This window comes from Rhamphochromis longiceps, linkage group LG18 (assembly GCF_057381845.1).
Source record: "Rhamphochromis longiceps isolate RC_006_pf linkage group LG18, R_longiceps_female_GT1.1, whole genome shotgun sequence".
Taxonomy (NCBI): domain Eukaryota; kingdom Metazoa; phylum Chordata; class Actinopteri; order Cichliformes; family Cichlidae; genus Rhamphochromis; species Rhamphochromis longiceps.
Genome location: NC_140574.1, coordinates 29,235,178 through 29,262,781, shown reverse-complemented (window position 1 = coordinate 29,262,781; position 27,604 = coordinate 29,235,178). Strand labels below are relative to the sequence as shown.

General features: G+C 43.5%; 2 protein-coding genes across 4 annotated transcripts; both read right to left on the bottom strand.

Annotated features, from left to right (window-relative positions):
* Positions 1-3,230: 3,230 nt before the first annotated feature.
* On the bottom strand, positions 3,231-14,872 carry mmp14b (matrix metallopeptidase 14b (membrane-inserted)). The gene is made up of 10 exons (XM_085388545.1): positions 14,300-14,872; positions 7,842-7,990; positions 7,637-7,759; positions 7,233-7,540; positions 6,637-6,798; positions 6,280-6,440; positions 6,019-6,157; positions 5,771-5,921; positions 4,767-4,882; positions 3,231-4,655 (listed from the first exon to the last, which is right to left on the bottom strand). Exons 1-10 carry the CDS (start codon positions 14,396-14,398, stop codon positions 4,165-4,167), a joined length of 1,899 nt encoding a protein of 632 aa, XP_085244671.1. The 5' UTR covers positions 14,399-14,872; the 3' UTR covers positions 3,231-4,164.
* Positions 14,873-16,511: 1,639 nt separating this feature from the next.
* sall2 (spalt-like transcription factor 2) lies at positions 16,512-25,707 on the bottom strand. Of its 3 annotated transcripts, XM_085389641.1 has the most exons (5): positions 25,205-25,707; positions 23,528-23,674; positions 22,285-22,338; positions 18,189-22,054; positions 16,512-17,863 (listed from the first exon to the last, which is right to left on the bottom strand). In XM_085389641.1, the coding sequence occupies exons 2-5, from the start codon at positions 23,601-23,603 to the stop codon at positions 17,561-17,563; spliced, it is 4,299 nt and encodes a 1,432-aa protein (XP_085245767.1). In that variant the 5' UTR covers positions 23,604-23,674; positions 25,205-25,707; the 3' UTR covers positions 16,512-17,560. The 3 variants fall into 3 exon arrangements, with proteins under 3 accessions (XP_085245767.1, XP_085245765.1, XP_085245766.1); XM_085389639.1 differs by lacking the exon at positions 22,285-22,338 and having other exon boundaries at positions 25,205-25,706; XM_085389640.1 differs by lacking the exons at positions 22,285-22,338; positions 23,528-23,674 and having other exon boundaries at positions 25,205-25,349.
* Positions 25,708-27,604: the final 1,897 nt, after the last annotated feature.

Below are 27,604 nucleotides of genomic sequence, written 5' to 3'. Positions count from 1 at the left end.
TGACTTGAACCACCCATTTCAAAGTGCAGATGTTGTGATAAGTGTAATACAAACAGGCGTGTTGAAGCACCGATGGGCCAGAGTCTGGCAAAACTGCGCGATTAAGTAAACGAAGATCGTTAAAGCGAATGCCTGACGCAACGCCAAAATATGTTTAAAGGGTAGTTTTTTCCATGCATAGCTCCATGTGTAGCTAAATGGAATATTAATATGGAGTTGAAATGGGAAAAAAAGAAGCATAAGGTATTAATCTCTCTTCCCGTACGCCACAAATAAACTGTGTGCACGACCGCTTGGGAATACTGCGGAGCGCCTTATTTAAAGGTCAACATATTTTGTGTGATAAAACTATACAAGAAAGCAATTGAATGGAAAGCAAAGATAACAGCACCAAGGGACGTTTTTAGCACATTTTTGGCCAGAAGCACACAGGTTTAGTAGATAACCTCAACAATGACTGCTCTCTATTCACACTATTTCAGCTGGATTGAATGGGACTGGTACTGAACAGGCATGGCTTTAAAACTAAAGAAGCTGCTCGACTGAGGTGCTCTGTCTGCATTTGCCTACATGCAACTCAATAAAGCTTGGAGTTGGCCTAAACTTAGACTAGACCTCTGTTACATTCTGGCAGCCACAGGCATCTTCCAAACAATAAAATTGTTTTCTAACATCCCAGGCACACAGGCTGGTGACCATCTGGCAACCGCTGGTTTCTAGGGAAAAATAAGTATTCCCCAGCGAGTCTGCAAAAGCTTGGTGGCAGTCGCAAGGTGAAGCTGATCTTAAAGAAGTGTACGATGCTGCGTGCAAAAACCTCCGTCCATTTGCTGCAGACCTGTTATGCACATTTTTCCTGGTATCGGGTCACAGTGGGGTCTTTAGCCCTACGTGACTGAGGCCTATAAGATGCAGGGAGATTACATAATAGGAAATGCAGGATGTTTTATTCTTAGACGAGTTTTGGCGAAGGACGTGGTGATCAGAAGCGACGCGATTGCCACCATGTGTCTGTTTGTGTAATCCTTGTGTGTTTGTGTGCGAATAAGAGAAGTGCAGCATGTGACTGAGCTTCAACTGATGCAAATGAAAACCATGTGTAACCTATATAGACACTCACCAGCTGCCACCTTTCTGCCCACATCCTTGTTACCAGGCAGAATGCTGTTGCTCATCGTTCTTTGTCATTCAGCGGGGAACTCGCAATTATGGTGTAATGGCTATTATGGAACACAATAGGTCCAAGCAGGACTTCCCCTCTTTGGGAGTTTTTCTGCATTCATCAGCCTACAGGCCACACAGCTGACAGAAGGACAGGAAGTGTCCAGCTCAGAGAAATATAAAACATAAAGCCAGCTTGTTATTGAAACCTGCTGACTTAAAAACTTGATTGAATTAAAGAAGGAGATTAAAATAGTACATGGCATGGGGGGGTGGATAGAAGAATTTGTCAATCAGCCTTTAAAAAAAAGACAAAGTGGAATCAGATGCAGGAATTACCTTTGCATTTATATGGGTGAAATGTGAGCACTGGAGGATGGGAGAAGGCTGGAAGAGGCCGGGGCATTGTGGTGTGGTCTTTTGTTGGGCTTTGTGAAGTCATTTTGCAGACAGTGAAGAAAAGCTCTCCGGTTACACACACAGAAAAGAGGACTGTGGGGAAGAATTATGCTGAAGCATTTCTTTTCTCTTGCAGTCTGCAGTGTCAGCTGGGTAAAGAGAGAAAACATCAAATGTTGACCCACAGCTCAGGGTCTGACTTGTGAAGAGGACCCCAGAGATAAGCAGAGCAAGTAAAACAGTGTGTATAAAGATATTACACTAAAAATCCATTAGAGGAAACTAATCTTAAACACAAACAAACAAACAAATAACACTTTTTCATGTTTATTGTGTTTTTAATGTCTTTCACCTAGATAAAGTTAAATTAAAATGAATGAAACACATCCTAAAAAAGAAAAAATCCCATCCCCCATTCCCTCATTGCCGTGTCCTGCTGTGTGTCTGGCTCACATGATGCAGTTGGAATTCCAGATGTTGTGCATGGAATTCTGCTCCATATCTGGCTTCCAAATGTGACTTAACCATCCTCACTCCTCCTTCATCTCCTCCCACAGCAATCCTCGTGACTTCTCTCTTAAGCTCCAAGTCTTCAAAACACTGCAGCGAGAAGTGGAGAAGAATGGGCGCCCAGAATCTCTTAAACACAATAGGAACAGAGCAAAAGTGCACAAAACCCCGTCGGTGTTATCATAGCAAATCATAGAAGCGCTGCCTTCCCGGCTTCCACCCTCACCCACTCTTGTTCTGTTGCAGTCAGTCGTCTTTACGGCATGTCTCGTGTCTGTATGCCAGTTGTTCATTAGTGGAATCATTAAGGAGTGGGGAGACGCCTAGGCTTGGTGTTTGAGCGTTTATTGGCTCGTGTTGGACGGGGGTGCACACAAACACAGTGGATAACACACAAGTACAGGCATTTACAGTTTTTCAGAACATGCACGAGTGCTTGTTTGTGCCAATGTGTTTGTCAGGACCTACATTAATCAAATTGTGAAACTACTTTTCCAACTTCAAAGTCTTGATAATAGTTTGATAGTTTGGGGGACTTTGCACGCTTTTCCTTGTCATCTTATACTTGCAGAGGCTATGTGGTCCTCATAAGAATAGAAATATACCCAAGAACACACACGCATGCACACCCTCTCCCTCTAGCTATATAGTTAAGATATGTTTTCCTGCTGTGCAGCAACGGGTTTATACAGTCATCTTCATCTCTGTTTCTACTTAAGCTCTGGATCCAGTCCGTGTTTTCCAACCCAGTTTCTGGCTTGCCAGTTTCCGAGCCCCAGTAAAGCAGAGCAGAGTGGTGCGGTCGGGGAACAAGAAACCTGGAGGTCCGGGGAGACTGGGGAAGGCCAGATGTAAAACAGCAACGACCAATATGATCAGTAAAGGTGAACAAGGCAGGCGAGAGAAAGATTTTATCAAAGTTGATCAAAGACTAAGTGAAGATCAAAGCACATGAAGCCTTTTGAAATTACTTTATTTTTGTACGAAAAGCTTATAAGTGAGTACACACACACACAGTTCTGATTGAGAAGGCTAGATGGTCATCATTATCACTGTCACTAATGTTATTATTATTATTGTTGTTAATCTAACCCCTGACTAGCAATGTAGCACCATGATTCGAAAAACTGTACAAAAGTAAGTACGATGACAAAAAGGAGTCATTTTCAGGTCTTCAATTTATTTTCATTTGAGATGGATTCAAGGTATAAAAAAAAAAAACAATCAAGTTTCAAGAATACATAACCCCATTTCCCCATTCACTGTTCCCACATGTATAAAATTAAGGCCACTTTCAAAACTGTATGTCACTGTCCAGCAGGACTTTTTAATGACAATATACAAAAAAAAACATTCTTTACATGGTGGACGACAACAACAATAATAGTAATAGTCATAATAGTAATGACAACATCATTTATAATAATAACAATAAAGACATTTTAAAAAAAAAGAAAATACACTGTTGCATTTACTGCTTTACTCTGATAGGAGTGTATCTCATGCTTCATAAGGATGCAAGCTAATGTTTCCCTTTTATTGTCCCTGCTGGCTCCTGACATGTTGCTTTACTGGAAGATTAAGAAACACAGATGACTGTGCCGCCGTGGTTTCCAGGATTTTGTGTTTAAGTGAGGGTGTGCAAATTAAAAAAAAAAAGGGCACTTGGCCGAGCGATGAAACAACGGCGTCTGCTTACGCACAGAAACATGCTGAAATGGATGTCATGAAGACGCAGGTTCGAAGTGGAAAATTCACGAGAACACAAACACTGACCACTGACAAAAACTAAAAATATGACATTGAAAAAGGCTAAAACAAACAGCAATGAGCTGGCGTCAGTAACCGCGAGAAGAGAGGCAGAGTCAGAAAGGAGAAAATTGGAAAGAGCTGAGTGGTTGAGAGATAGAGTCAAAGGAATCTGGAAGTGGTAAGAAGAGTTGAAAATGCAAGTCTGACAGTTTTCCTTCGGCTCTTTCTCCTGTTCCGTCTCTTTCTGTCCTGCTCCCTTATCTGCGTCGAACGTTCTCCACCGCGTTTTCTTCTTCTTCTCTCGCCTTCTTTCTCTCCTCTCTTCTGCCCCTCCATCTCTAACTACACCTTGTCCAATAGAGATCGTTGGCAGTAGAGGAGTCGGCGGGGGGTACCGTAACGACGGAAAAACAGCAAGGCTGCCAACGTTGCGATCACACACACTACCAGAAACAGCGGCACAACAAACGCCGCTGCCCCGCTGCCACTATCTGTCTCAATAACTTTCACATCAATTTCCTCCTCCCTCTCAATCACCTTCTCCCTCTCTCTATCCCTCTCTCTATCTCTAGTTCTGTCTCTGTCTTCCCTCTCTCTCTCCCTCTCTCTCTCCCTCTCTCTCTCCCTCTCTCGCTCCCTCTCTCTCTCCCTTTCCTTCTCCCTTTCCTTGTCCTTGTCATGTCCACCTCCGCCTCTTCCTCCATCTGTCTTGGGGTCTTCATTGGGGCAGCCCATCCAGTCACGAAGGGCTGATTTGGGATATCCAGGCTCCACTCGCATCACCTGGTTGTTGAACTTCCAGTATTTGTTGGCTTTGTAGAAGTAGGTGTACGCTGAAGGGTGGAAGAAAGACGTGTAAGTAAAAAACAACATGTACCAATAACTATCCAGTCACAGTAAGATGTGATGAATAATCTAGATAATCTGACACATGCCACCCTTACCTTGATCTTTGCTCATGAAGGCTGACTTGATGTTATCAGGAACGCCCTGCCACACGCTAATAGATTTCGGATAGCCATCGTCAACTGTCTGGGACGCTTCATTGAAACGGTAATAGCTAAACAGGAAATGAGAGGAGAAAAAAAAGAGATATGGTGAACTGATGATTCGGCCAGAGCTAGAAACTCTCCTCTTTACCCACATAAACAGTTGTGGATGGACTCTGGTTTTTCCTAAAAGACCTGACATTACACTTATCTTGGACTTGTCTCAAACTAAATACACGACTCGGTTGGAGTTGAGAACAGACATAGACTTGGGTTTAGTTTTGGATAGCTTTAAACTAGTTCAATTAAATTGAACCTGCCACAGATTACTCAGAACTTGAGTTTTCTTTGCTTTAAATGGTTCAGAACTTGGTGTTGATAGACCTGTTTGTGCCTACAGGACTTGAAGCTAGGCATTAGTCTTCAAACTGGTGTAGACCATTTGTAGTTGACTTGTGTAGAGTGACTTGACTTAACTTAAGAACTGTCCTTACAGACCTTAACTAACTTTCTTGACTTGCTTTCTAATGTAAAAACTGCACAGCCACAGTCAGTGTTGTCTCTGCAGACACTGCCGCTCAACTACCACGAACTCTTCTAGAACCAAAACGACCGCGAGCTGAGGTCTTAGGAAAAGTGCAGTAACTATAGTAACTATAGTAGCTATATTCACTTTATAATCCGACTGCTACAATTCAACTGCCACATGTCATCCACTTTTTATACCCATGGAAAAGCTCAGCAACCGTAACAGTTCCCTCAAGGTGAATTTTCTTGTTTAACTGAGAGGCAGATTTGGATTGGATGGTAAGTGTTTGAGTTTACATGTTTTAACCTCATATGGTCAAAACATATATTTTACTGGCGGTGATGTCAGGGGGAGTTTCCTTGTAATCACCTACTTTTGAAACTTCTGCATATGATAAACACACGCACACACAAAACGGACAATGACTAACTTGTTTCCTCTGAAGAAATATGTCTGTCCAGTGGGGGTGTAGTAGAGAGCAGCGTCTATTCGATCTTTGGGAAGCCCTGTGCCCATCTCTTTAAGACTCCTGGGGTAGCCAGAGTCAAGAATTGATTCGGTGAACACCCAGTACCTGTCTCCTGTAGAGCAATAAAACCGAGGACCCGAGAGAAGTTTTTTTTAATTTCATAATAATAGTAAAATAATTTCTTTGCAATATGTTAAAGCCAGACTTACCTTTAAAGAAAGCAAATTTCCCATCATCCCTTTCAAATGCAGCATTAATATGAGTGGGCAAGCCCCTCCAAAAGTGACCAATTGGCATTGGGTATCCATCCAACACGTGGTTATTACGCACCCGCCAAAACCACTTATCCTGATAGGGGGAAAAAAAGAAAGAAAATTCTCAGAAACTTACAAGATGACATAGACAACAAGATAACAATCTATAAATGATATCGCTATAAATGGCCCAAACTTTCTCCAGCAGCTTTTTACCTTGAACACAAACATTTCTCCCCTGAGGATGGCGATGGTGTCAAAGTGCCCATCGCAGATGTTGGGGCCGAAGTGAGGCTTGTCAGGTGAATGTGGGGGATCGGGGGGGTTGTAAGGTGAACGCGGTGTTACAGGTGGGGGCTGTGGACCTGAGCCTGACCCTTTGTGAGTAAGGACATCGAACATTTCTTTAAACAGCAAAGCCTTAACTTTAAAGCAGCAAAATAATCTGTTTTTATCCATCTTTGGATGGATAAAAACAGAAATTACTCATGCTGTAATTTACAATGTAATTTTTCGGGTTAGTCTTTAATCCCTAGTGTAGAATGATAATGATTAATTGTGATTTGTACAAACCATAAAGCTGCTGTATGCCTCTGCGGTCATCATCTGGGAGCTGGAAGTTCTCAGTGTCCATCCACTGGTAGAACGGAGCCATGATGGCTGAGGGGTCGTTAGAGTGCTCGAGACCCATGGCGTGACCAAGTTCATGCACAGCAACGAGGAAAATATCATTCCCTGAAACAACATCAACAAGAAAAATTACAGCAACTTTTTAAAAATTAGGCCAAAGTGTTAGACATAAAGTGGGAGGATTTTGAGACAGAGTCCTAAAGGAGAATGAGGAAAAAGTGCTGTTTCCTTATTTTCAAGTGACTCAGAAGCACACAACTAGACACCAAGTAGTTAAAAATAAAATCATCAGCAGCTCATGTGAAGATGTGTTAGACTCGAGGAGCTGACGCTGCAGTTTGTGTCTGCTGCATTTTCGCACACAGGTATTCACTGCCTGAAGTGCACAAGCACAAGCTGGGGCCTGTCGCGGCTTAGGTTTTGCTTTTGACAGCAAAACAGAGTCAGAGAGGTCCCCTCCCAACATTTAAGTTTTTCTTGTGTCAGGTTTTGGGGAATTAGTCATCTATTGAAATTTCAGTTTCAACATGAAACTTTACCTAACAGGTCCCGGTTTCCAACTGTCCACGGCTCAGCCGAATCAAAGTGAGTGTCTCCACCGATGCCAATGCCAGGAAAATAGGCGTGTGCCAGGAATCCCCCCTCGCCATCAAATGGGCTGCTGTCACCGTGGAAACCCTCAGCAAAGAATATCATGATGTCAGCAAACTCCTCCACTTTGTCCCGTATGTAGCTGTAGGGAATTTCCCGGAAGCGAAGCGGGGTGACGCCCTCCCACACCTTGAAGGCCTTCCTGATGGCCTCGTAGGTCTCATACTCACCCACCTTTGGGGTGTAGTTCTGTATACTAAACAGTGTGTTAAAAAGGCGAGACAGTTAATTCCTTTTTACAGAGACATAATTGCAGGCTGCTTCATGTTTATTTCATAACTCTGTGACTTACGAGAAAGTGATCTCTGTCTTGGGCCACTTCAGGCCCTGGATGGCGTACCGCTTCCTCCTCAGGTTGCTCTTGAGCTCAGCACCAAACTTATCAGGGACACCACAGCGCGGTCGCTTCATGGCCCTGCCAGACAGTAAGACACACCGCGCTCATGACAACGTACGCTTAAATGTGCTTGAAAAAAACGACACTGCGTGATACTCACTTGACGGTGTCTGCGTCAAAGGTACCACTGACAGTGAGGCCGTAGAACCTCTGCATGGCAGCGATGGCGGAGGAGATGGAGTTTGGGGAGCGAAGGGCATGGGTTCTCAAGTCCCCTGGGGGAAGGTACCCATACTGTTGTAGCCATGACTGCAGTGGAAAACAGGATAAAAAAGGAAAACATGATGAGAAGTCTTGCACAATATAGTGAGGAAATTCCACTTTTAGCAAAGAAACAAAAATGAAAAACAGACACAAAAACACTCCGCACGTCACCTGAAAATGTTGATCATTGGTTACTCGGAATATGAGAACAGGATGTTTTCCTGCGACTGCGATGAAAACACATTCCACGCCGACAGCAAGAATAAGCTCTTAAATAACTTCTTTCTGTGTTTTTGTATCTCGTAGCCAGAGGGAGCAACATCACTTTCAAGCAACTGGCACGTCTCCATGTCGTGACTAAACACAAAAGCTATTCAACCATCAACACTGGACTCTCCAGTATGTGTGGACTGAAAGTAGAACTGGCCTGAGGAGCCAAAAAAAGCTTAAGACAAGGACGGCTCAGGTTTCATCCAAAACCCTGACACAGACACTGAATGAGGACACAGTTAAAGTTTAAAACTCATGTTAGTCTGTACCTACATCAGTTCTAGCTAAAGTCATCGAGTTTGTACAATTCATAAATGAAAGCGTTTTTTTAAAGCATTTGGAGAGCATATTATGATGGTCACCGAGTTCTCTGGTGCTCCAAATCCCTCACTCTCAGCTAAACTTGACCTTATTTTCCCCTGGAAACCCATTTGCCTGCGGTGCTGGTTTGACATTTGGACCGGTGCCGACAGCTCTGCTACGCACCTCTCCCACACAGCTTCTCCTGAACTCCTTCCCTCTCAAGCAAGAGACGAAAAATAACACTGAGGCTATTGTGAGCGTGGTGGAAACCAAGACCGCTCTGATATTCTCCTGTACAGTGACTTTGTGAGCTTGTCGTGGCACGTTCAGGAAGCGTTTTATGGTTTGGAGCTGCTAATGACTTTTGTCTTTGTTTGGCAGAGCCTGACGTGACTTTGCAGCTTAGCGGGATCTATTATTTCAACTGGATTCAGAATTATAGGCGCAGTTGCTGTAGAGTATGTGCAGAGAAGGACATTGGGAAAACAGAAGAGAAAAAGATAGGGAGTGTCCCAGGGTGAGACTCAGGCCTTGGGCAACCTCAGTCGAGGTCTCCAGTCAAGCAGTAAAGTCAGTCAGTAATTTAACTGGGAATTTCTTCCTCGTCGCATCCAAACCTCAAAGTCAAACTCTTCCCCCCACGTTCATGTCTCTGTCTTCGCCTCTTCACTCCACCCCTTCTCCTCTGCCTCATCCCTCTCTTATGGAAAACCCACAGACTTGAGGGTAAATACTCATGAACAACCACACCCTGAGCCGCTCGATTATTGTTGTTAATGCCTATCTGCTGCTGCTAATGGATGTTAAACACAGTTAAAGCTAAATAAATCAACTCGCTTATTTTAGAGTTTTCCACTGAAAATGTACAGTAAGTGAATGTGCTGACGTGGTTGTCCGACTCTGGGCTTTAGGTCAGTATTGATGCTCCTGATGTTCATTCAGCTTAACTGTTTGGCCCTGAGCTGAATGGCAACTTTGGAGGACGTTGCAAGTCTAATCTCTGCCTCTCTGTCTGTCCTAGAGAGACATGGAGGTCTACGTGTTTAGACTTTACTCCTGAATGAGCCCTTTCTCGTCTTGACTCACCCATGGAGCTCCAGTGGACACATAAAGAGTCACTGTTACAGCGCGGCTGCATGAGCGGGAAAAAGAGGAGCACAAGGAAGGAAAGATGAAGGCTAGTGGGATTTAGAGGTTGTAATTAACGGTCATAATGAAACGCCTGCAGTTTGCTGGGATAAACAAATAAAGGTTTTGCTTGTACCAGAGTCAAATACAACCATTAGCAACTTGGATAATTTGCCACAAATGTAAGAGATTTTAAGGCCTGATTTGAGCTCGAAACCATATTCTTCCAGTTCACACATTCCCTGTTTTCTTTTCTACAAAAGGCCCAATTTTGCCCTCGGCTCAGTCAAAAGACTTCTGTTGAATGACACCGAACACTTGTTTTAACTTTAAGGCTCCCACGCCCCATTCATAGGTCCCACAGGTGACTCTGACAAAGTCTTATTCACTGTCGCACCATGCTATTTTTGCCCACGGTAATAACTGGAGCAACTAAAGCAGCAGCAGGAAGAGGAAGTGGTGAGTATTTAGAGAAGAATAAGAAAGGATAGTCTAAACTAATACAGTCTTTTGATGTGAAGCAGTGGTTTCCAACTGCCCCCCCCCCCCCCACACACACACATCAACTTATTTACTACCAATGATTTCAAAGCTCAAATGATATCATGTTTCCTGTTCCTTTACATGTTTGTGGAAAAACATGGAGGTGTGACAACTGACTTAGTGTTAGGCTGTCCATTTTACTAGATTTTTACTACAATTTGAGTAATGAGCAACACTTTAAACTGATGCCTGGAAGCACTTGTGTTAAATGTAGTCATCACCCCTTGATATTTACCCATGCACAGAGGGAGTAGGAAGCAAAGGAACCTTGCCAGTCCAGCACTTTGATGTAAAGCTCACTCATGTGCAGCGACTGACTTTATTGTTTAATGGAAGACCTACAAGAAGCAGACAATGTTTGCTGTGGATGTTTCTAGGCAGTGTGCTCATTTTGCATAGGATGAGGAGGAGAAGAAGAAGGCATAGTTAGTCAGTTGTTCCATTTGCTGAAGGCCAATGGAAAGAAACTCTGGTCAACAGCGATGGGAGTCCAACTGAGGCATGCTCAGTATAAAGCGCACACACAGGGCAAGAGAGCTCATCATTACATATCCACCCACTCCATCCAGAAAGCTGTGATATTCTGTCACATGTCTTAAATGTATGAAATTATGACTCCCACTTTATGTGCAACAGCAGGTTATGGCGCCCGTGTGTACTTCAGGGAGTTTATTGTGGGTAGGTAACTTTATTAACTTTTTTTTTTTCCTCTACTTTATAGGCATTTTCCTGCTATGCTCTTGGCTCAGGAGGGCATTTACAACCTCTCTGACCCCTCTGGCCAACAGCTCCTGAGCACACACAAGCAGAAACCCCTTTGGTTGTGTGTAATCCCCCAGCTGGTGTCTATTAAACAACCTCTCTCTAGCCAACACCAGAAAGAGCCGATGACACAAGAGTGGAAAAATTCATCTCTGCCAGTGTCATTTGAGGAGTCAGTCAATCCCAGGAAAAAGGAAGAATTTTATCCTAAAAAAAATTTGGCCTCTTTGTTTTAGTTACAGGAAATGACATGATGACTTTGAACATTACCTTATTTTCAGTTAACACCTTTCCCCAAGGAAAGACCACCCACTGCTGATTATTAAAACAATGGCTTCCTGGAAACGATGCACTCCTGCTAGGGCTGCACGATTTTGCATAAAATGAGAATCACGATTTTTTGGCTTAGAATTGAGATCACAATTCTCTCACGATTTTCTTTTCCAGTATAAATATGTATTGCACTTATTAACTGCACATCAACTGCTTCCTCTAAACGACTAACAAGACTAGTCCAGCATGGGACTAGTATCAAGTTACCTGTGTAATTGTTCTCTTTGGGAACAGAGGGAGTGTGACATCCAGTACACTCACACAGGATGTGTGCATGACAACTATGATCTTTATCCTGTCTCGTACAGTTGGACAGTTGCTTCATTTTCCGTCTTTTCCAAAAAAGATTGCATCACTCCCATCTCCACAATAGCCCCCTTTCTGGTCTGCGACAGGCTCCTCAGTGTCCTCCCTGCCTCGCTTTCATCATCTCATTTCATGACAATTTCATGACAATTAGCTACGAGCTGAAGTCATTCTTTGTACTGAATGACCTCGGCTTGCAGCCATTTCTGCAGATTCGAGCACAGGGGGGGAAAAAAAGATGTGTGTGTGTGATAGGCAGGTGGTTGCTGACACACCAAGCTGCCCACTTCCTGTCTCTACCACACGCCACAGGAAATGAATTGTGTCCACACAACCTCTATATCACAAAACAGACCCACTGACCAACACGTAACCACTGATCTAATTTTATTTATTGTCAATAAAAAAATTTATTTAAAAAATCCCGCTGACTTGTGGGTTTGTGGAGGCAGCATATGAGGTCAGATTTCCTCAACTGTACGGAGAGTTTGGTCTTATGTTAAAAAAAGAAAAGAAAAGAAAAAAAAGCACTTTTTGACCATAACTTAACTAGCGATGGAAAGGCCCGCTTCCTGTGGTGCAGACATTTCACGTTTATCATCCTCATTAACTTCCTTATTTGATTGCACACTGTTGACTGATGCTATTTGTGATGAATGTGATGACAGAAAGGGGTTTTTTGGGGGGGTTGCATGACTTATTATTTTCCAAAGAAATAAAATAGGCAAGACATGTTCATCTAATTAATTGAAGTTCTTCACCGAAGCCCAGATGATCTGCAGCATTACTCGCTTTAATTAAAGAGGCTTATTATGCTCTTCCTTATTTATTTATTTTATCCTGTTATAGCAGTGCATACTCATATTTAACAAGGCCAAAGTTTCAAATGATGAGGTCAGTGTTTACACAGGTAATCCCAGTTGAGCAAAAGCTCAGACTGCTGTAAATACTGGGTTTCAAATCTGTTTTCTCCTCATGGTTCTTTATGATGTAATTGCCAGGGGATATCCCTAATATGGGCATTTCAGATACACAGCTCTGCCTGAAAAAGTTAGTCAATCAGAAGAAAGCTGACTGAACAGAACAGAGTCCTTGGAGCTAAAAGTGACGTTTTTTCAGCAAGCAGATGAACTGGGTGACAAATAAGATTGAGAATGTGAATTATTTTAAACTTGCAGTCGTGCAAAGTAACAATAGGAAATCAACCTTCATACTAGTATTTTGAAATTATCAGGTCAAATATCCACTTTATATCTGGCCTTTATCGTACTTGTGGTTCACACCGGTAGCTAATGCACTTTTTTATGAGAAAATTCTGCACCGTAGAGTATTGGCTGTTAAAATGTGCTGATATGAAAAAATTCCTTGAAATCTGCTTGCCTAAAAGGAGTTGACTTAACCACAAGCCCATCTTGACAAAATGTAATCAAATCTTTCCCAGAATAAGAAAATATTAATCACTTAGATTTACTGCTGCACAGCGTGCGTGTGTGGAGTAAAAGCGAAATTATGAATTATGTAGGCGACACATTGTTTACATTTTTAGCAGATGGCGCTTTGCAGTCTCTGGTCTAAATGTAGGTCAATTGAGTAACTTTGCTCCATTTTCTTCCACTGGCATAAAGCTGAGCTATAACTGCATTGGTCACAGGCAGGATACTCCAGGCGCTACTGTATGTAAAAAAATATGAATTCTTTGATGTCCTGTGTGAGCAAGACCTTGCCCTATTTTTTCTAATGGCACTGAAGGAAGCAGGTGTGTAGGAGTATCATCACAAAGTCACTTCCTGGAACATTAACACAGAAGTTCCTAACTTTGCTCTGGTTATGGGATTTGAGAGCTGCTGATTCTGCAAGAAGAACAGACCTAAACAGACAAATGAGATCAGAACAATACAAAAGAAGATGAGAAAGGAACAGATGTGAACAGCAGGGGAAAAAATCTCAGCTGTATCTGCCTTGATAGTAGCCAGTGCTGTTATTGGAAGATATTGGAAAACTTTTAGTGCTCAGTCTGTTGTATTTTTCCACAGATGAGAAAGGGTGAGATGCTGCAGAACCTCTTTCTTTCTGTAACCCCCCCTTTGATGCTGTACTCAGACATAACTCAGGACAGATGTCAACAATTACATCTCCCCATCCCTCAGTCCGTTCCCACAAAAATTGCCTCAGTCTCTGCAGCGACCACAATACAATTGAATGCATTTCTTTTGCTCTGGCTCCGCTGCTTTTGCCCTCTCAGCATTTCTGTGTTTTCACGAGCGTTATCATCATTAAGGGCTGCTTCCTCTAACCCAGGGTCAGAGCCCATTTCCCATATCCCTGTGCCAACAACAGTCAGCTGCAGAAATTATTATCAGGATGCAAAGTTCTAAAAAAATTCTGCATAGGAGTCATAAAAAAAACAAGCTCCACACAAATTTGAAAGATGAATATAATAATAAACAAAAAAATTGCTATGTATTATTAACTCATAGATAGAAAAAGATCTCCTTAACTTTAATTATATGTCACAACTGTCTAACATTATTAACTGTTTTAACTGAGTGCATTTATTGGCGATATACATGTTCCAAGTGTACAATATCTATGCCTTTATGGAGTATTCATCCAGTTTTAATCCAGTTTATATTTATCCAACTTTAATCATTTAATGCGCATTTAAAACTTTATGTGGTTTTAGTTCTGCATTCTGCATGTTTTCCTCACCTCTGGATTGAATTGTCGCTCCGTCGCTCCCTGCGCGCTCAGCTCCCACACCACCGCCAGCAGCAGCAGCCGGGCTACCGATTTCAGCTTAGGTGCCATCAGTCAATTCTCAAAAAATTTAACAAACGAAGATGTCCTCGGGAAGGTTGCTCGATTCTCTCTCTCTCTCTCTCTCTTTTGTCAGAACATTATCTGTGTGGGGGAGGGAAGCATCCCATGCGCAAAACTTTGGACTTCGCGCAAAACACACAAAAACTGTTTCCCTGTGGTTGCCAGGACGATTTAAACTATTAGACGTGTGTCTCCAACATGTACATTCTTCTCGTGTTTTGGTGAATTGGCAAGATTACAATCGGACGTTACTTGAAACGAGAACTGTGTAAAGGGGCTCTGGAGCCGCAAGCGGTGCGTACTTTATGTCCAAATTCAGCTTGCGGTCTGCTCCCGATGTTGCAGCCGACTTTGATGGAACCGTCCTTACTCCTCCTGTCCTATCTTTCTTGTCGGTTTATTTTGACCCCCTCTCTCCTCTGCAGACGTGGTAGTTGATAGCCTACTTTAGTTGGAAAGTAAAGCGACGTGAACCACCCCCCTCCGAAATAAGCCCGCCCCTTCAGAATCAACCGGATGACCCATCGGACTTGGCACGGCTCCTCACTGGGACTAAAGCGTTAATGCGCCCTAAACTGTAGGAACCTTGTTGTTTGCAGAAGCGAGCAGCTCAATCTGTTCCAAATAAGGACAAAATGCAAAAGTTTATCTGGGAATGTATTCAAGATTTTAGTTATTTTAGTGTGATCTGTCAGTACAGTCATCTACTTCGCTTCCATATATGTGATAATAACCGATCATCTATATCTGCCATCTGCCATCTCTTCAGCCAAAATCAGCCTTTTCCCTAAAACCTCGTTTCAAGCCGAAGATGGTAGACTATTATGTTGCTGCTTTTTAAGTCTTCTGATCTTTAACATATTAATTTTCGCAGATTTTTATAAAGGGTGTTCAAAAAGTGCTCAAATGCACTGTAAACATCATATAATAATTTAGCTACACGAAGCAGCAAACTGTGTTAAAAAAGGGGGGGAATTGCGCCCTCCAGTGCGCTACTTGTACACATCCAAATGTGTGCCTTTTGTCTTGCATGCTTCTCATTTCTTTTTCTTTGTCCTCTGTGAGTGTTGCATTTGTTTCCTTTCATAACTGCAGTCTTGTTTAGTGTGCATGTGTTAAATTCCTCTGTTTTTTCTTGGCGTTCATATAAGATACAATAATTAAACAGGAGCACTCCGATGGATTAAGGGCTTTACTAAAACGTTGATGTTTTAGGCTGATGTCAGCACTGGTAATATGGAAATCCCCAATAATGCCATCTGTATTGTTTCACAGATCATTTGTGCTGATGTCAGTATTTTTAATATAAATCGCATATAAATCATTTTGTGTCATTGTAAAACATGTAACATTGTGCTGTAAATATAAAGTTTTAAAGAGCTCAAACAAAGAAAGTGCTTGTAGTTAATATATTGCTTTAAAGTTTGGAAATGATCCTATGGAAACTGAAGTGTTTTCCTAATTCATGTGACCCTGACCTTTGACCTATGACCATGAAGCATTACATACTAAAATGGTGTATTTTGTTATCTTTTTCCTCATGACTGACGCAGAACTGGCTGAAATCTTTGGCTTCTAAAAGCTGTAAAGACCTGAAATTTTATGATATAGTGCATGAAACATTATGGCGTCACTGTGACGTTGTAGGAATTGAAAAAATATAAAGTGTGTTGTACAGCTCTATCCATGCCCTTTCATATCGTATATTACTCAATATGGATTCTTGAAATTTATTTTCAAGGTTAACTTTGACCTTGGGTGCTAGAAATGAAGGTGAAGGTCAAATGCTTAGCCAACCTAGGTTCTCATGTCCCCCATGGCCTAGTATATTGTTGTGAAGTTTGAAGATGATCCATAAAAAGTTGTGTTTTATAGAGTTTTTACTGATTTTCAACATTTAATGTGAAGTTGACTTTGACTCAGTTTTCCCCTAAATTAAATCAGCTGGAGATTTTATTGATCTCTAGCATCATACAAAGTCTGAAAATAACATGTTGAAGACTGTGGATGCTAGAGTGCTAACAAACAAACAAACTGAACCGACTACATACTCCCTCCCTTTGGGGGAAGAACAAGACTGAACAATATATATTTTTTCCCAAATTAGTTTTTAATGTGGAGATACTGAAATAACAGCGTACAACAAACAGACAGATTTCTTATACATTCTATACACAAACTTAAAGTTTTAGTAACTTTAGCAACTGAAAGGGTTTTACAGATAGTACTTTTGGACTAAACGACAATCATAATACTCACAAAGCTGAAGGGCAAGGGTCACACAAAGGATCGCGCCCTCACTGGGCTCACAAAAACTGCAGGTGTGCTTCTGGTTTGACGGGACAAGGTAGTGAAAAGGAAATCACAGCAGGAGCAAGTAGTTTTAAGAGCCACAGGACGGGGACAAAAGACTCCATATACACCCCCCCCCTCCCCCCAGTAACACATTCATATTGTTCACCTTGTTGACTTTTACAAAGCAAGATGTAGTTTTAGATCCAATAATTTGTTTACTCATCCCTATCAGCAAAAGAATTCTCTTCATATGAAACACACATGAGTTTGCTGTAGTATTTTCCAAAATATTTTCTTTTGGTTGGCTCGAGTCTCCTTTGGTGTCAGATGGATGAGATTTGGTACATGCCACAACAGAACAAAAGTGTCTACATGTTTACAACACTACCAAAAATGGTTTAAACTGGTTATTGTAGCTTGATTTCCTATGACTCAAAGCCAGTAATATCAGATTTATCTATCTGAGCCTGTTGGGATGTTTAAACGTAATATGAATTATGACCCATTCTCTTTTTTAATAACCAAACATTTCAAATTTTACTCTGTTAAGAACGTCAGACAGACAATGGTAGTTTCACTTTTTAACAAATCCAGCTATAACTGGGCTAATTTTGTTACTTTGAATACACACTTTTTTTTTATTTGCACTACAGCTGTCTCTTTTTTAATACAACAGGACCAAGCTGATTGACTCACAACTTTAAATATACAAACATATTATTCTGACTATCATTGACAGGCAACCTGAAATGTGTTAAGGAAGCAGTACTAATGATATGCCCGTACAGTTACACCAAGACGTAAACAACAATCAAAAACACCGTAACATTTACCAGCCAGTTACGGCTATGCGAGTTATGACCCTTCGCTGGACTCTTCCCCAGCTTCCTCGTGGGCTCTTGGATCCATCTGTGACAAAACAGGAGATTTTGATGATTCGTTTTCTCCTCGGCCTGCAGTGGTTGGGTCATCAGTTGGCTCAGCGCTGGTGTTGAGGAATGCTTGATACTGGTTCCAGAAGCCTGCTGAGCTCCTAGTGGCTGGAATGTTTGAGGAAGTCATAGATGTAGAAGAAGGAAGTTGGTCAGTGGAGGAACGGCGACTCCGGGCTGACGGACGTGATGTTTTGGATACCACGCCGTGATGCTTCATGTGCCCCTAAAATTGAATAGATTTGAAAGATTTTTATTTATAATCATCATCTTGTAAAGACAAATCTTAATAGAATTTGGGTAGGCTAAAATTGCACAGCAGAGGTAATTTTAGAGTCCAGCTTAATTCAATTCAGTTTAATTCAATTTATTTAGTGCCAAATCACAACACCAGTCACCTCAGTGTGCTTTACATTGTACAGTAAAGCACTTGGTGACAGTGGGAATGAAAAACTCTCTTTTGTGTAGGACAAAATGCTCTGTTCAACACAGTAATTGTGCAAACATAACTACACATCTTATTGATATAAATGATGGAACTTGTTCCTTACCTTCAGCCCACTGCGACTGGCGTACTCTTTTCCACACTCAGCACAGCAGTAGGTCTTCTTCTCAGGACGAGACATCGGAGACGGGAGGGTTGGAGCAAGGTTGATGGGGCCAGAAGCATCCAGTATTGAACTTGAGCCGAATCCACTTATGCCATCTGCCCGTTCTTCCCTCCCATATGAACTAAAATGAAAGCTTTGACGTGTCTCTCTTACAAAAGTGGCTGTTTTCTGGGGTTCGCCTCTTACTTCAGCTCCAGTGTTGTCTGTATCCTCCAAAGCTGACGTCAGCTTGGGTTCTCCTTCTGGCACAGTTGCTTGGTCTTGCTTTGGTGTTGTGGGTGGAGATGAGAGCTCTTTATCTTTATTTATGGGCTCTGGTGATTGGGGCCTTGGAGAGACTGGGTCTGATTCCAAGGTTGTTGTTGTATTACCGTCACAAAGATTGGGGTTAGAGGTGGTGCTGGGACAGGTGTAGGAAAAGGGATCATCGAGAGCAGGTGTGCTTTGCAAGTCCTCTACGTTTGATTTAGAGCCAAGGAAGGCATCGGAAGAGGTAGATACTTCATCCTCTCCACAGTCCATCTCAGTAGCAGTAGGTGATTCTGTGGTTTTGGTAACACTGGAAGTAAATGGTGAAGGGGTAGATTTTGGAAGATTGAAACCAACAGTGGCTTGTGGAACTTGGTTGTCTTCGCCAGTTGGTGAAGCTTGATCTGTCTGCTGGGATGCAGGCAAAGGGACACTGACAGTAAGCACAGGGGGGTCTGCACTGCCTGGTGGTGAAGTCTGTGTGGTGGGATTCATAAAGGGGTCAGGGCTTAGGTCAGAGGGGGGAATGTGGTCTGGGCTGGAGGGTGCAGACTTGCCTGGATTTTGAGTGAACTCAGCTGATTTCATACTGTCAGAGGCAGGGACAGAGGCAACTGTTGCAGTATTAACTTGTTGAGTTGGAACTATACTCTTTGAATGGCCTGCGAGGGGAGGTGTATTACTTGAAGTAGCATTTGGGTCAGTGCACTGGGACTGAGATTGTACCAAGGATATGGCTTTAGATTCAGCTGGCATCTCATGTGCAGAATCCTCTGTGCCATCTGGAGGCAATTGTCCACCAAGGTGCATACGGATGTGGTGCTGAAGCACGAGAGCATTAGTGAACTTACGTTGGCACAGTGGGCAAGAGTTCTGTACACGTGCATTGGGGGGCCGGGCATGATGGGTGGCAATATGGGATCGCAGACTGCCTTTGGTAGAGAAGGATCGTCCACATATCTTACATGGAAAAGGCCGTTCTCCGAGGTGTGTGGCCTGGTGCAGCCGCAATGCTCTGGGGCAGCTCAGCACTCGTAGACACACCCCACACTGATTGGATGTAAGGTTACCAGCTGGATCTGTAATCAGTGATGGTAACATGCCTCCTGCCATGGCACTTGCTCCATTGGCACCCATGCCTAGGGCAGCTACCATTTCGCGAGTGAAGTTTGAAACCGAAGTAGTAACAAGGCTAGAAGACAGTGGAGATGCCATGACATATGTGGTAGAATTGCTGGCATTTGTGAAACTACTGTTTGCTGAAGTTGCTAAAGAGGTAGTGGTACTGCCAGATAACATTTCCATCACAGAATTGGAAGTATTGGAAGAACTCCATGGAGAAGAGGAAGGTCGAGGGGCCTTCTCTAGCTTCTCGACCAGCCTTTGCAGCTTAGAGGTTTCCGATGTAGGAGTGGGGGCTATGGAGGAAGGCAGGGAAGATGCATTGGTAGTTGTGGGTGGACCTGTGACTTTAGGAAAAGAAGAGAAGGGAAAGGAAAGCTGGGAATGGCTTGAAGAAGCATGTTGGTGGGAGCCTGGAGCAGAAGGTAGAGGGGTGCGGAGCAAGCCCAAAGCTGGATGGTTGTAGAGGGATGAGTGTGCAGCTGGGGTAGAAGAAGGTGTGGAGACAGTTGGGAAAAGAAGCTTAGGTAGGTGGGCTAGCTGGGAATAGGCAGCAGGGGAAAGCACTGGGGCATGGGGAGGAGTGTTTTCATCAAAGTGATGCTGCTTGGCACCCTTGAATAATCCTGTGATGGCAGAAGATGAGGACAAGGAAGGGTTTGAGAGAAGGGAGGTTGCGAGAGATGAGGTGGAGGAAGACGATGAGGAGGATGAGTTGGATGAGCCAGTTGTGATAGATGCTGCAGCAGCTACCACTGCAGCTCTGTTAAATTGCAGGAGAGAGTGGGAAATCAACGCTAGATCAACACTCGGGGGCAGGGGTAGGGAAGATGGGGTCGACCCTCCAGAAGCCCCTAGTGGTAGCCCAGTACTAGAACCACTGATTTCCAAACTGTCTCCAGATGTTTCATCCTCAGCCCTATTTTTTCGCTTCTTCTGTATCGTATTCATGGCACTAGTACTGCTACCGCTGCTCATGTTTTGTCCCATATCCGATCCCGCAGTAGTCCCTAATGCAATCCCAAACAAAGACGGTGGCAGAAGTGACAGCGAAAGCTCGGGGTTTTGTTCTCTGTGCCGTAGGAAATGAACTTTGAGGTTACCTCGTGTAGTGAAGCGGCTGAGGCAAACTGGGCACTGGTAGGGTCGTTCCCCCGTGTGTGAGCGGAGATGTATCTGCAGGGCTGAATCACTGCTGAACATTTTTCCACAAAAGCGACAGGCATGCTGGAGACGGCCGACAGTGTTGTTGGAACTGGATGCAGAAGAAGATTCTCCTCCGTTAGAAGCAGATTGCAGAGCATGTTGTGAGTTTGGGACTATAGGTACTGATGTGGGGAGGGGTGTGTTAAGGAAGGAGAGACCACTGTGCCCACTCACTGAAGTAGTATTTGGAGACTTCTCATGAAGATACCGACTGGGTAGAGCTAATGACAGTGCTAGCGGATAGGTGGAGGAAGCCACTGTGGTGGCAACAGAGGAAGAATTCAAGGGAGCTGATGAGCGAGAGCTCACCCTTGTGAGACCATGAGCACCAGCTGCCCCACCTGTTTCCTCCATCTGCACCTTGTTAGGCTGCAGGATTTGAGACAAGGAGGTGCATTGCTGTGTGGGCTTGTTGACTGCTTGGGAGGGAAGCAGGGAGGAGAAACATGCTAGAAGAGGAGCCATAGAGGTGGAAGGCTGAGATGCAGTTGGCTGGGTTATTGGACTAGATGCCCTTTTACTGCCTTCCAGGCAGAGCTGAGGTACAGAAGGGAGAAGATGTTGGGCAGGTGTGTCTATGCTATAGGAGGCTCCACCAAGGCGCAGGACCTGTCTACAGATCTCCTCTGTTATCTGCATCTGGTGAATTTGTCTTTGCTGCAACACCCGAAGCTCCTCCAGGATCAAAGCTATGCTCAGCTGGGTCCTAGAAGGTGCACCCGAAGCAGATGACACTCCAGGGCTTGGGGTAGGTGTAACAGGACTCGGAGGGCCTTCGGGCACACGACTGGGGCTTCCAGGGTGTGGTGGAGGACATAGAGAAGCAGAGGATGAGGAGGAGGAAGAAGAGGTTGTGGTGGTGGCTGATAGTCCCAGCTTGGGAGAGGCCATTTGTGAGCTTCTGGGAGGGTAGGTAACAGCACTTACGAAAGCTGCGGAATTGCTGGCAAACAACTTGAAGCCAGGTGAGAATTGTATGTGGGATGTGAGAGGGGAGTAAGGGAAGTCTGATGAAAGGGAGGGCTGTAGGTCTTTGAGAGGCTGCTGGTGGGGCTTTATCGGTGAACAAGGTAGGGATTGACCCTCAGTAAGTTGAGAGGCGATCTGAGAGCCCTTGAGAGATGAACAGAGCGTATGGGGCAGCTGGGAGCTTTGAGGAGAAGACAAAGAGCACAAAGTAGAATCCGTGATAAATGAAAAGAAGTGTGACTTCAGTGCCGAGGTGTCATCTGCAGGTATTGAAAAAAAGGAAAAGAAATTTAGGTGGCTACTTCACGTGAAGGGTATGAAAAAACAAATGGTCTGTAGGAGGTGAATTTTGGCCTCAGGGGTTAATTTCCAGCCAACTAAACTAAATGTTTTTTCCTGTTCTCTTTGTGCTGCTTCTTTACTGCTGTCTGCACACAGACACACATGCTTGCACACAAACACACACATGCACTCAGAATATACTACTCACCCGCAGAGGAGACCACCTTGTTTCCAGGGAAACACACACAAGACCTCCACTTCCCTAAAATAAAATAAGACGAATCCTAAGGCAATCTTTCATCTATGCCTTTCTTTCTTTCTTTCTTTCTTTCTTTCTTTCTTTCTTCCTCCATTCAGTCTGTCTTACTGAAGAGCCCATCCCCCACTGGCCCAGTAGGGGTGTCAAGAGTTAGTTCTTAGTCAAGTACTGAACACTTTGCAGGGTATCTGACTGGCTAGTAAAACTGACTTTAAACAGTTGGGGGTCCCATTCCTGATAGGCCAGCCAGAGGAAGAGTTTGTCGTGCAAGCAAAACAAAAAGGCCATGACAGACATGACGACTCAGCAAATATGTTCTGCAAGCAAACTCCGTAACACTTTGTATACTCACGTGCACCCAAATGCATACAGAACTTCCTGCTGTTAGCTCAACAGCTACAATTTTGTGACACAATGGGGTCCCTATTCCTGTAACTGAAGTGGACAAGCGGACACAAATACACACAACTGTGTGTACACACACACACACACACGCGCACGCCTTCACACACACGTCTTTGTGGGCATGTTCATGCTTCAGTGGCTAGCAACAAAGCTGAATGGGGACAATGGGCTGTTGCAGTTAGAACACCTTATACAGTGCCCCACAAAGTTTCTTTTTCCTTGACCTTCTCGTGCTCACGTCTTTGCTTCAAACCCTAACCCTTTTCATAGCACACGCCTTCAGGTTCACCTTGCATTGTTTTTCAGTGATACTGCTTTTGATTTATTGTGTTTTTCTGAAATGTGGGTGGTCTGTGTGTTTGAAACTGGCAGTGTGAGAGGAGTGAAGATACTTGGGTTTAATAGGGCCAAGGAAGCAGCTTAAGGCTTAAACCTGCACAGAAGGAATTAAAGCGTCTGCACTCAAATTATTCCAGCAATTGAAACACTTAAATTGAATTAATAAAAGGCTGATTAAGAGTAAATGATTACATCTCAGTCAACAAAGCTTAAAATATAAACAGTAAAAACATATTTGAAGTCCCAAAGGAGCTAATAGTCATTTTAATTTACCGGTAAACTGTAAATGTACATCCTAAATAAGCACTACATTTTAATGTACTTGTGTAAAAGGCACAAAGCGCATACTAAGAAAAGGCTAAGTCTCCTATACTACGGCATCCAATGTGAATATCGTCTTACTTATTATTGATCATTGTTCTATTGATTTATATAGTCTATGTCTCACCATGCTCAAGTTTCCGACAGGCACCCAGGGTCAGGCTCATAAGCTGCTGGGGTCGTTTCTGTTTCCGACGGGACATGCTTCAACAGGATGGGACCGACGCAGGGGCGCATTGGCCAACACACAACTTTTACTCTGTCTCCCTGCGCACTGAAAAAAGCAGGTAACTAAATTACTTAGACAAAAAAAAAATGAAAGAAAAAAGAATTAAATAAATAAAGACAAACTACAGTATGGTTTCCAAAAATCTGACACCGGGTGATCCGGTTCGATTAGACTTAATAAAGTGGCTCCACGTTGGTGGCATTGTGGAGAAGAGGGGGGGAATACAAGAACCAAAGAGGCATGTGTGACAGTTTCTCTCAACAAGTCTTTCTATTCTGAAAACACGGCGTTGGCCCTCCTTCTCTGGACACACACACACTCGCACACTCGCATACACACAGCTCACTTGTTCATCCACTACTTTGCATTCAAATGGCGAGTGAACACCCCATCTTTTGAGCCGAGAGTCCACTGCTTCTGTTCGGTAAACCCTTACACATTTACGCACAAGTTCATCACATTATGAGTCCTCCCCGAGCAGTCGATTGTTAAAACGTAAAAGCTAATAGTGCGCAAGGAAGGAAGAAATCCGTATCCGCTAAAACCTTGTTTCCCGAGACTATAAATCAAACGCATCCTGTCACGGGGCGTGTTGTCGAACACCGACACTTCAAAGTGTGCGTGGGCTGTGTTCCCCCCTCCCGACACCTCCACAAACAGCCTCCTGCGTGAGCTCGGTGAAACAGAGCGCCTGAAATCAGGTGAAATTTGCAACAATGACGTCGAGGGAGCTCAGCTGAGTGAACATCACCCTCTCCGAGCCTCTCCAACACATAAGGCCACTGACTGGAGACACAATGCTCCCTTTTCAAACCTCATCACGGCTGCTTAGCACGTGGAGTTGGAAAAAAACACAGCCATGGTGAGGAGAAAAATACATTTTCCACTTGGGCCCCGTGACAGTCCCCCACCCAAAGAGCATCCACCTTCTTCCCTCTCTTACTGGGGCTTGGGCAGAATAATAATGGAGCCAAAATTCTAAATCAGTAATTAATACGGGTAATAACCATCCACTAATCTGACGTTCTTAACAGCAAGATTATATTGGGAAAAAGGCTTTCTGTCCAAACCAGGCAGTGATTTCGGAATATTGTAGGGATTAAAAAGGAAATCATTTGGCTAATAACCTACGTGTCATTGTGTAATCGCTGGTGTCTTGTAAAAGAGAATGAAGCCATTACTCTAATAGCAGACAAACAGTCGAAGCGGATAATATCATCCCTTTTAACCTGGTCTCCATCATTCCAACAAGGCCTTCTTATTCTTCTTAATATTAGTATGATTTTCGTGCCATCTCGCCAGTTTGATCGCGTATACAAAGGCTGAACGCGCGCCCGTGTGTGTATGTGAGCACCAGTGTTTGGAAACCAAGCTCAAAATCTGGCCCTGAGATGCGCGTCCCCGCTACTGTACGGCGACCTGTTGCACGCCACGCGCGTTCCTACATCATAACAAGTTATGATTCATAAATATTATGACTTCTCCGGAAAAAAATGCAGTCCCGGATGTGCATTTCCCCCACAGGCCGCGCGTCGCCGACACAAGCCCGTTAAATATAACACAAAGAAAACTTACCATGTTCGAAACGATGAATTTTTGGCAGCGATATTGTGTAATGACAGGAGAGAGAGAGGGAGAGAGAGAGAGAGTGGGGAAGCCGGGGAGCTTGTGTTGGGAAAGATCGGCTCCGTCTCTCAGCCGGGACACTGGCGCAGCATTTTCCTATTCACTGCCAGGGATGCGCAGTCACACAGCCGCATTTTTTTCAATTATTTATCTCCGTAGAAAACCGCGTTCTTTCTCTTATGACAAAAGGGTTATTATGCCTGAGTGTGTTCACCCAGAGTCCAGGGTCAGGAGCGAAAGCAGGACCGGTGCAGATAGCCGTAGCCTGCTCGCTACAAGGGGAGGATTATGTTTCCCCCCCCCTTGGCCGTAGATTACGTGTCGCTCTTCCTCCCCTCTTTGTATTTGTCGGGGCCTGCTCCTGTCCGGCCTGTCTGCGCTAGCTGCGGTACTGTCTGTCTGTCTGCTAAGCTGGCTCGGTGTCTGTCTCCCTGTCTCTTATAATTAATGGCCCTCGCCGCCAGACGGTCCTTAGGGAAACTGTGACCACGGTTACCTCCACATTGGCTCTCAGTGTGCATGTCACATAAGAGTGCAGGCCCGGGAGCGCGCACACCTCTGATGCAGACATGAATCCATGTAGGATTTAAGTGACAGAGGTTCCCATTGATAAAAATAACAACCACTACTGAGTCATATTATTACCCTCCTAGGACCTGGCGTCCACATATGTGGACATCACATTTTGGGTTATTTAGACCAAAATACTCAATTTTGCTCTACAGGGGCCTGATATCCACTTACGAGGACATTATACTGTTACTGTTCTATCGAAATTTCAAACGAATATCCTCATGTGGCTCTCGTTTTTCTTAGAAACAAAAATCAGGTAAAAAAAATGAAAATCTGGTAATTCTTTGTTTTTACAATCATCGGGTCCCAATCAGCCCAAATATCAAAGAGAAATTAAAAATGCATGCCGTGGAAGAGTTCGGGTCTTAGGAGGATAATGATTTCTTTTTTTCTTTTTCTTTTTTAAGGTTAGATATCTCTGTAGATGTAGTCCACAGACTGATGTTGTATTGAATTATCAAAAAAAGAAAAAGTGAGCAGCCCACTTGAGCCACTCTATCATTATATTTCGTTCATTTTGGAGACAATAATGTGAAAATCAGTAGAAGTAAGTGATGATATAAAGAAAAATTCTAGTCTCCTCCAGAGTATTTACAGGCAATTTATCTTTCTTTGGTGACCCCTATGAGAAAATATGAATGATTCATGTTCATGCACCGCTTATATTAGTGTTAAACAGTGTAAAAAGCTTCTGCTGTGAGTTTCTTTGTGCATTACAACGCTTATTTTGTCAGCTAATGATGTAGTTGTGCCAGCAGCCTCATTTTTTATTTGTATTACTGTCATGATATTGATTATTGTCTTATCTTAACTCATAAGAATGTCTCCCTATAAGCAGACAGGTGCGGTGGCTTGTGTGCTACAGCAATAAAGCCACTAGGTGTCTCTCAAAGACATGTTAAAAAAGAATACCAGTGCTACGTAATTAGATACTGAACGAGTTTACAATATCTTTTTAATCAGTTGATTGGACACATCTATATAAGGTCCTACAGTTGACAGTGCACGTCAGAGCTCAATCTGAACCATGACGTCCAAAGAATTGTCTGTGGATCTTCAAGACAGGATTGTATTGAGGCAAAGATTTGGGGAAGGGTAGATCTGCAGCAGGAGGTCCCAGTGAGCACTGTGGCCTCTATCATCTGTAAATGGAAGAAGTTGGGAACCACCAAGACTCTTCATAGAGCTGGCTGCCTGGCCAATCTGAGCAACTGGGGTAGAAGGACCTTAGTTACACCAGCCTCGTGTGTGGAGGAAACCAAGCACTGCTCACTAGATTGAGTGGAGTGCAGGTCAGACCACCAGAGGAATAATTCACATAGCCTATTGATTCTGAGGCTGTGTCCCCTTTGTGAGAGTAGTAGAAGATTGTGAAATGGTAGGCAAAGAACAGAATTGTGGCTGCTGCCACCACCAAACCTATGACCCCCTATGGCTTCACTTCTGTCAAAGACTTTCTATCTGGCTACAAATAAGCCTGCAAGGCAGATAACAGAGGATGGTGACAACTAGAATCTGGTTTGGTCAAGAAGGCATGATCCAGAGTCACGTAGACCAGTGAAAGTATCCAAATGGAAAATGAGATGAGGGTGGATACCAGGATACCAGAAATACTTCTCTGCAGAAATCAGTAGCGCGAAAACCACATTGGAGGTCAGATCAGTGTGCGCTATTAAAAATTCTGCTTATGATTAAGACAGTTGTGGTCCTGACCTGAATGACATCTGACAGGAGCAGTTTTATGGGAAAGATCAGAACTGCTATGTCTTCTTTTTT